This window comes from Anomalospiza imberbis, chromosome 28, assembly GCF_031753505.1.
Source record: "Anomalospiza imberbis isolate Cuckoo-Finch-1a 21T00152 chromosome 28, ASM3175350v1, whole genome shotgun sequence".
NCBI classification, from domain to species: domain Eukaryota; kingdom Metazoa; phylum Chordata; class Aves; order Passeriformes; family Viduidae; genus Anomalospiza; species Anomalospiza imberbis.
The window spans coordinates 2,328,077-2,337,475 of record NC_089708.1 but is presented as its reverse complement, the minus strand read 5'-3'; the positions used below and the strand labels follow the sequence as shown (position 1 = coordinate 2,337,475).

At 49.2% G+C, this 9,399-nt stretch overlaps 1 protein-coding gene across 1 annotated transcript in view; it reads right to left on the bottom strand.

The window, feature by feature from the left end:
- Positions 1–4,523: 4,523 nt before the first annotated feature.
- LOC137463423 (zinc metalloproteinase-disintegrin-like NaMP) overlaps positions 4,524–9,399 on the bottom strand; it is a 25,773-nt gene continuing 20,897 nt past the window's right edge. The window contains exons 18-25 of the mRNA XM_068174608.1: positions 8,881–8,961; positions 8,268–8,346; positions 7,684–7,774; positions 7,253–7,352; positions 6,690–6,752; positions 6,358–6,435; positions 5,501–5,563; positions 4,524–5,423 (exon numbers count right to left, since the gene is read on the bottom strand). Coding sequence (XP_068030709.1) covers positions 5,391–5,423; positions 5,501–5,563; positions 6,358–6,435; positions 6,690–6,752; positions 7,253–7,352; positions 7,684–7,774; positions 8,268–8,346; positions 8,881–8,961 — 588 coding nt within the window. The 3' untranslated portion in view covers positions 4,524–5,390. The remainder of the gene's footprint in view (positions 5,424–5,500; positions 5,564–6,357; positions 6,436–6,689; positions 6,753–7,252; positions 7,353–7,683; positions 7,775–8,267; positions 8,347–8,880; positions 8,962–9,399) is intronic.

Below are 9,399 nucleotides of genomic sequence, written 5' to 3'. Positions count from 1 at the left end.
GAAATCCCGAGCTGGGCTGATGGGGACGAGCTGGGCCTGGGGTCCCACCGAGGCTCCTCTTCTCATGAGCTGCAGCACCAGAGGAAACGGCCTCAAAATGTGCCATTGTGCCGGTTTTTAGGGGAAAATCCATCGTGGAAAGGTTTGTTCAGCCCTAGCAGTGGAGTCACCACTCCTGGAGGGATAGAAATCCTGTGGATGTGGCACCTGGGGACATGGGTGGCACCGCTGGGGATGGTTGGACTCGATGGGTTTTGAGGGCTTTTCCAGCCTCAATGATTTTATAATTCTCTCTCTTTCCCCCTTTTTGGGGGCTGGGCCCTGGAGAGTCCTTGGAGACGTGCGGGTTCTTGGTTTTCCTTTGCAGGGATCACTTCAGGGGTGCTCAAAGATCAATCCCAGCAAAGCACCAGTTACCGGGTGAGGTATGGACATCAGGGGGGTTAATAAATGTACTTTGGTGTCATTCCTGTGAGTCCTTCTTGCTGTTAGAGCCTAAAAAACACCGCCATGGGCCCCTGTCACAGAATCGCTGAGTTACTGAGGCTGGAAAACCCCTCCAGGGTCATCATATCCAGGTCTGGCCAAATCCCACCACACCCATAACCCACATCCCAACCCAGAGACTCTGTCACTGCCCAGGGAAGGGAGTGGGGCCCCCAGAGGTCCCCCAGAACAGGGATCAAATAAATCGACCCAAAACAGGGGGCTGAGCATCCCCTCTGCAGCCAGAGCAGCCCAGCGAGGGCTCTGAGATTTGGGACATGGGTCAGGGGGGAGGAGCCCAAGTCCTTCTTGTGGACACTCCAAGGTGAATCCTGGGGAACTGAGGCTGGGATGGAGCTCCCAGATTCCAGGTGAGTGAGCTGAACGTGCTGGGGGGTGGAAAATGCTGGATTCCTGTGCAAATCCAGGCCTTGTTCACAGCTGCCAGGAATGGGAGCACTGGAATGTGGGAGTCAGCCCCTCCCGTGACACCATCCCACCATGGAAAAGGGATTGTGGCCTTGGGATGTGGCTGCAGGAGCAATGTCCCTTGGGCAGGGGGAGTTTCCTGCTGTTCCCAGGTGTGTTTGGGGAGGGAAGGTGTCCTGAAGGGCGTGAATTGTGTCCTGAAGGGAATCGTGTCCCGTCCCAGTACTTCACTGGGAGACCCCACCACAGGGTTTTTTCATTCTCTGTTAAATCATCTCATGCTCTGAAGCCCCATCACGCTATGGGGCTGAGCAGGAGGGATTTTTGGGGTGACCTAATTTAGGAGCACGTTCAGGAATTCTCAGCAGCTCTTTACCATGCCTTTCCCACCACTGGGATCCTGGGATTTTCCTCTCCGTGATGGCTGCAAAATGGAACATGGAAAACACATTACTGCAGTGCACTCCAGGACAGGAAAAAAATAGATCCTGGCTGTGGAGCAGCTCATCCCTGTGTCCATGTAAGAACAGCTGTAAAAGGGATGTTTTGTGTGGCTGCGGCCCCAAGCAAACACACCTGAGCTCTGTCCTCACGTGTTCTGGCTGGAAATCTCCTCCAGGCTTTCCCAGCACTTCTTTCCTTGGTGGATGAGCAGGTTTTTGCCTCCATTTCCAAATTCCTGCTGAAATTGGGTGGAGGTTATAATTTCTCCTGTTACCTGGGGCTGGACACCCAGATCTGTTTTGTCAGGGTGTGACCCAGGGTCCTCCCTCCTCCCGGTGCTGCAGCTCAGCCCAACCCCATGGAAACCACTTTCCTTTCCCTAATGGCTCCTGCAGACACATCCATCAATATTTCAGCCTCTACTGTTTTGCCCTGAGACCTTCTAAAGGCCGGGGCCACGCTTTTTGTGGAATTATTTATGGATCTCGTGTCAGGAGCAGCCTGTTAATCTCTGCCACTTTCCTGAGGGTGGCTTTAGAGGGATGCAGGGACCCGGATGAACGCTGGGGCCTCCTGTTTGCTCAGCCCCAGAGGAGGCCTAGAGGCATCCAGCAATGCCATACTTGGGAAATTATCATTAAAGGGATGATTAATGGCACTTGTCAGCTGTTATTAAAGAAATTGAAGTGCCCGAGGTTCACATTTCAGCTCAGGGTGGGATTCTTGGGGCGTCGGTGCTGGGCCGGGAGTTGGTTGATGATCCTGGTGGGTCCTTTCCAGCCTGTGATTCTTTGGTTACTGATATTAATATTACTGATATTATTATTACTGATATTATTACTGATATTTCCAGCCAGTGGCACAGGCTGGCATGGCTAGAACCAGTTTTTGGCAGCACTGGGGACCATTAAACCTAGTTTGGTGGCAGACAACCAGCAAGGTGTGAGTTCAGGGACCATCAGCTGGGAAACCTTCACTTTGAATTTTCCCCATGAATTTTCACAGCCTTTTGTCTCCTCCTTTGTGCAGAAGGTGATGATTTGTGCATTGCTACACATTGCTACAAGGCTACAGAAAATCTGCTGGCACAGGGAAGCAAAATCCTTAATTTCACATTGCCAGTGACATGAATTATTCCCCTGGATGAGGGCTGCTAGGAAAAGGCTTTGGTTTAAACCTGACTCAGTTAGACCTGGCTCTCGCTGTGAGGAGCTCTGGCCTGGTGTGGAGTCACGTTTGGAGGGTTGGGATCAGTTTATTCCCTGTCTGGTGCCTCCGTGTCTGCAGATCCGACGTTCCCCGGACACAGCCCAAGGTCAGGAGGTGCTGGCAGTGCAGAATTGATCCCCAAGCCGCCTCCTTCCCCACATCCCATTGCCCTCTAACGGCCAGCACGGAATTTGCACAGCAAGAAGCGGACCCACGGGGCCAAAATCCTCCTAAACCATTTCATGAACAACAAAAGAGAGAGGAAACCCCAACAGAGTGCCTAGAAAGATTGAGGAAAATTATGAGGCAATATTCGGGCATCAACCCCGAAACAGCAGCAGGACAGATCTTACTGAAAACATATTTTGTTACCCATGCGTGGCTAGATATACAGAGAAAATTGGACAAATTAGACAATTGGCAAGAAAGGGAATGGGAGGATCTCTTCAAAGAAGCACAGAAAATATACACCAGGAGGGATGAAGAGAAAGCAAAGGAAAAGGCCAGAGTAATGTTAACTGCCATTAGAGAAGGACAAATTTGTTTTTATTGTAAGAAAAGTGGAGATTTCAAGAGAATTTGCCCCCAAAGGGAAGGGAACCTGAAGGTTTTTAAGAATGAGCAGAGGGGATGTAGAAGACTAAAGATGTCAAGGGCTCTGCCTCCTGGGGACAAAATATCATCAAAAACCCTTAATAAAATAAGTCCCCAAGAAGAAGAATATAAAAAGTGATCAATTCCGAGGGTGGGAGAGGAATTCCAGAGGAATTCTCTCTGTTGGGATGCTCTGAATTTCCAGAACTCCCTAAATACCTTCACAGAGAAGACTGGGTTTGGGGTGCAGGGAGAAAAGGTGTTGGTAGCACCACCCTCAGGTGCAGATGGAGGGAAAAGTGGGATGAAGAAGGGTGGAAAATTGGAATGGTTATCCCAGAGAGGTTGTGGATTTCCCATCCCTGGAAGTGCCCAAGGCTGGGTTGGACAGGGCTTGGAGCAACCTGGGATAGTGGGAGGTGTTGAGGTTGGAACTGGATAATCCTTCAGGTCTCTTCCGACCCAAACCATTCCAGGATTCTGTGAGTCTGTGAATTCTGAGGTTGAAAAGAAACAGGAAAAAAGACATTTTTGTCTTCCTGTGGAGTGAGGGAGAAGGAGGAGTGGAATATTCACTCATACAAAAAAAAAAACCCTAGCAATAAATGGCTTTTTTGGGGGCTGAGAGCAGGGAAAGGTGCAGCCCACGGCTCCTGCACAGCAAATTCCAGGTAATTTCGGGATCTTTTCCACCTGCAGTGGAGGCTTTTGAGCAGCAGATGTCACGTTTGTACAACACAACCAGAGGTTGTAGCTACACAAGGAGTAAGCAGAGTGCCCTGTGGCAGGAGGGGCTGGAAATCATAACCTGCTCTGGGTAGGAATAAATCAGATATAAGACTATATAGAAATTATAGAGAAAATAGAATATTTTCCTGAAGTTTCTACTCCCGGTCACTCTGAAGGAGGATTTTTGATCTCAGTCCAGGGCTCACCCTCTGCTCGGGGCTGGGAATGGAGGAGTTCAGGTATGAGCAGGTCAGGACCTGGATTTCTGCAGGAAAAGGCAGCCCAGGCTCCCGGTTTGGAGCTGAATCTCAGAAGATAATGAAGAAAAAGCAATTCTCTAGATTTGCTTCAAATCTCACTACCCCTGGAAAATTCTGGCATGCTCCCAAAGGTTGGAAATCAGGAAGAAACAGATTTGAATGTGGCAGAAAAGCTGAGTTGGAATATCCTGTCGAGCCCCATTATAAATGGAATTCAGCTTTCCTGGCTGACTTGGCAGGGCTGACAACACCTGGGAATGATCTTCTTGCTGCAAATTGGGAGTTTTAGGGCTCTGGCAACGTCAGAAATGACCCCACTTCACCTTGCTTTTCCTGTGCTTCAAGATGGGTTTTAAAGAACACAACAATTACTTCCTGTTCAGACAGAACTTTAATACAGAAATCTCTGTAAATACATTAATTACAGCTCATAAAAAATAACTTCTGGATTTTTACACCCCAGTCAAACCCAGGTGGAGATTCCAATCTGTTCCTGGCTCAAATAAAGCAGCAATTACCCGAAGAGGAAGGAAGCTCTGCTCTTCCAGTAACATCCATCCTCATCCAACACAACCTCAAAGGAAGGACTGAAATTCCATCACATCCATGTTTTGCAGGGAATGGCATCCTCAACAGGGAATTTAAGGACTGTGGAGAGAATCCAGTGCAAAGGATCTTCCCAGAGCCATTCCCAGTGTGTCTCCTTATTTATTCCATGTCCAGCTCAGACCCTGAGGACACAACTTCTCTCCCCAGGGCAGGAAGGTTTTGTTTTTCTCCACGACTTGCACATGGAGGATAAATCTTTGTATTGCTGAGGGCAGAGAGGGCTGGAAAAGATCCAGAACTGGAGCAAAAAGAAAAGTTTGCAATTCCCAAACCTGCAGCAGCCACACTTCCCCTGCTCCCCTCAGCTCTGGTCCCAGAGGAGCAGAGGAGGAGCAGCCTCATCCCACATTGCTGGCCCAGCAGCTGGGGGTGTTCAGCAGCTTTTGTAACTTACTCCCAGTTTACACCTCAGTGCAAGTGGTGACTCTGCTCTGCTTCCCTTGGACAGCAGCTCGATGTCACCCCCAGAGCTCCACTGCCTGAAACCCCAAATCTTTCCAAGCAGCTCTCAGTCAGTTCTTAAGGAGAAGAGGGAGATGGTCCAGGATACCTTTGCCAAAAGTGGAGGAATCGAGGGATAAATTGTCCCTGGAAACTTCAGGTGTCCCACCCAGCTCTGCTTGGGAAGCCTCAGACTCTGGGATTCATCGGGGGCTTTAAAGCCTGCATGGGAAAGGAGCAGTTAAATCCCAGCAGTTCCAAGGAATTCCCCAGAGAATTGTTATTGCCACCTGAATTACCTGGGGTGGAGGTGGGGGTTTGCCTTTGAGCACGGGCACTGGAGGAACTTTTCTCTCTGGAGCCTGGAACAAAACAGGGTTTAAATGTCTGAGCAGCTGCAGAACCTCCCCAGTCCCGGGCACCCTCTTCCTGCAGCATTTTCCTGCTGCAAAATCCCAGGAATTCCCATCTGTCCATGTGCAAGGGGGCAACAAAATACAAATACAAGGGGGCCAGGTCTGTTTCAGAAAACACTGAGCTATTCCCAAGATTTAAATATCGATATCCAAGCTCACACAGTGGGATTTAAATGTGGTTTATAATCGATACATGGGGAAATTTTATATTTTACACTTTGTATTTTACATTTTATATTGTCCTGACCTAGTGTTTGTGCAGGCAGCACCCTGCAGTTGTGTCACCAGAGTGAAGATGGATTTTACACCCTCGTAGCAGGGGCCTCAAATGCTGAGATGGTGAACATTTGAGGCAGGTATTTCCTTTTAATTAGGATGGTTTGGGTTTATTAATGAGAAATAGAACCAAATGTAAGACCCACCACATCTCTGCCATACAGGGACCCTGAGAGGCACCTGCAGTAGCAAAGTTGCTCATCATTTAAATTGTGTTTACACCTGAAATCCCTCTTGGTTTAAACTCCAGCTACTGAGTTGTGCTTCTGGTGCCTTTGAGGACTCACTCCCTGGCTGATGAGGGATATTTGTGCAGTTTAGGACTACATGGCCAAAAAGATGACTCCTACCCTAAAAATCTGCTTTGAGTAGCTGTGATTTTAATTTTTTCCTTTAAATCACAGTCAGAAACTGCAAATATTAATTGGAATCTGATAATGGGAAAGCTGCAGGGTTGTACTCACAAACTTCTCCTCCAGGTGGGAAGAGCCGGGTTTGGTGGCAGGAACGGGAGGTGGGGGACCTTTGGGCCTCAGGGCAGGCTTGAAAAAAACAGAATATAAACCACTTTAACCCTCTGTGTGCACTGTGTGTGCACCCACATGTTCCTTGGGAATGTGCAGGCTGGAGCTGGATATAAAAGTGCTTTAAGGGGCTGGGGGTGCAGGGATGCTGTCTGAGAAGACAGAGCCCGCTCTGGAGCTCAGGGATGTCCCTTTGGGATCAGACTGTCCCCAGGGGTTTGTGATGTTCCCAAATCCAGCAGGAAAGCAGGGACATTCCCAGAAATACTCACACTCTGACGCTGGGGTTTGTTCTCCTGAGGTGGAGGCACGGGAAGAACTTTCTTATCAATTACCTGCGAACGGGAACGGTCACAAATGGGGTGGAGCCCTTATCTCACCTCTTGCCTTATCTCCTGTGTTATCTCCAGCCTTATCTCCTGCGTTATCTCCGTCTGTCCCTGCCCTGCCCCGGCTCACTCGGGACCCAGAACCCGCCCCGTGCCGGCATTCCCAGCGCTGTCCCCTCAGCGTTTTGGGAATCTCGAGTTGGGATCCCCAGCGCTGTTTTTCCCCTCAGCGTTTTGGGAATCTCGAGTTGGGATCCCCAGCGCTGTTTTTCCCCTCAGCGTTTTGGGAATCTCGAGTTGGGATCCCCAGCGCTGTTTTTCCCCTCAGCCTTTTGGGAATCTCGAGCTGGGATTCTCAACACTGTTCCTCCCCTCAGCATTTTGAGAATCTCGTGCTGGGATCCGCAGTGCTGTCCCCTCAGCATTTTGGGAATCCCATGGAAGTGCAGTCCTTTGGGCTGATGGTTTGAGCCCTGGGGACAGTCCCCAGCTGTCCCTGCTCTCACCTTCTGGGCAGGTGGCACCAGCACAGGCTGTTCTCTGCAGCTCTGCTCCTGATCCACAAAGACCTGGTTGGTGGCTCCGGGTCCCCTCCTGGTCTGGTGGCTGTCAAAGATTTCAAATCATGGTCAATTTTAGTTAACAGAAGAAAAAACCTCACAGCTGAAGCCCTGCCTTACTCCTGCTGGTGTTTTGTACCCATGTCCTTGATTTCTTTCTTCCCGTTATCCATTAGGGATTATTAAGGATTGATCAAGAACTCCATTTCAACTCTTCCCTCCCCTCCCAGCCATAGGATTTCTGAAACACCTCCACAAAACTCATGGACCATCTTCCTTCCTTTCCAGAGTCTAATTCCCCCCACCCTCATTGCAACCTCTGCAGGGATTTCTTGGCTTTGGTTCGTGGGTTTTAGGTGGATGTGGGAAGGATTTACCTCTTGTGGAAGCCTCGGAAGCGGGTGAGCAGCACGGCTGCAGCTGCAGTGACAGCCAGGACAGCCAGCACCCCGACAGCCACAGCAATGCCTGGCAGGGACAGAAACAGTCCTTAAACACCAGGAAATCACTGAGGGCTGGGACAGAAACAGCTCCTAAAAATCAGGAATCACTGAGAGCAGGGACAGTCCTTAAACACCAGGAAATCACTGAGGGCAGGGACAGAAACAGTTCCTAAAACATCAGGAATCACTGAGAGCAGGGACAGTCCTTAAACACCAGGAAATCACTGAGGGCTGAGACAGAAACACTTCCTAAACATCGGGAATCACTGAGGGCAGGGACAGAAACAGCTCCTAAAACATCAGGAATCACTGAGAGCTGGGACAGAAACAGTTCCTAAACACCAGGGATCACTGAGAGCTGGGACAGAAACAGTTCCTAAACACCAGCTGACTCTGGATATGGAGTTCAGAGTCCTACACTAAAGAACTGCAGGATTACAGATGGAAAAGAGAAAAGCTGAAATCCTCAGGCATCCCTTCCAGCCAGGAAAGGACAGATTCCAAGCTGTGGCACTTACTGGTGAGGGCTGAGGAGCTGTCGCAGTTCGGGGGTGCCCACCCCTCCTCACACTGGCACTGCAGCTCGTGGTCACACACCTGGGGGCACAGAGCAGGGACACCCTCAGCTGGGGACACCAGCAAGTTTGGGGGCTCAGAAAGTTTCTGGGTGAGGATGCTGTAAAGTTTTTTCAACCTCTCAGTTTATTTGGGCTAAAATTTAGCACAAAAAGGAGCAGGTTTGAGTGTTAAAGGACAATCCTGATGTCATGCACCTTTTGCTTCTGCAGTGAAAGCTTCTGTACAGAGTTAATCAATTTATCTGTAGGTCCCTGAATGGTCAAATATGAGCAAAATTCTCTTCCCCAAACAAAAATAACATAAAAGGGAAGAGCTGTGATACTATGGCTCAGGGCAAGGTCAGACACAAGGGCTGTGTCCATCTCCTGGGCAAAAATATTGATGTTACATCAGGTGAGATGTGTTCTCATAAAAAATTTTAAAGTTTCTGACTCCCCAAATTTGACAGACTCGTATCAATGGTTTAAATACTGACAGCAAAGAGGTCTGAGGCAGATCAGCATGATTTTCTTGGGGTTTTAAAGTGAATAACATCAAATGCTGGTGTCTTACAGCATGGCCAGAGCACTTGGCAGAGCAGTTGGTGGATCTGAAGACCTCCTCAGCATGGACACACTCCCCATGGCTGCACACCTGAAATGAGAGCAAACCACAGGGATTTGCAGCTTCCAGGACAGGCAGAGTTTGCACTTTATCCTGTGAGGGGATGGAGAACAGCTCTGGAAATCCCTCAGATGCCCTTTAGGAGTGGGAGATGAGGGGTTAATTTTCCATTCGGGTGTTTTGTAGAAAGGGGAGTGACAGAGATGTGCAGACATCCCTGCTTCCCACTCAATCCCTCATCCCTCCCTTCCAGGTAGGAATATTCAGGGAAGTGACAGGAAACAGCACCCAGTGATGAGGGACATCCATTATGGGAATAATTAACTACAATAATTAAATGCATAACACATTAATGGACTCCTCACCCCTCACACAAAGCTGTGTTTCTGCTGCCACACATCTTTGTGTCAGTAAAGGGAATAAGGCAGCAGCCAAACCTAAGGAAATGGGAATGCTGCCAATTCCTGT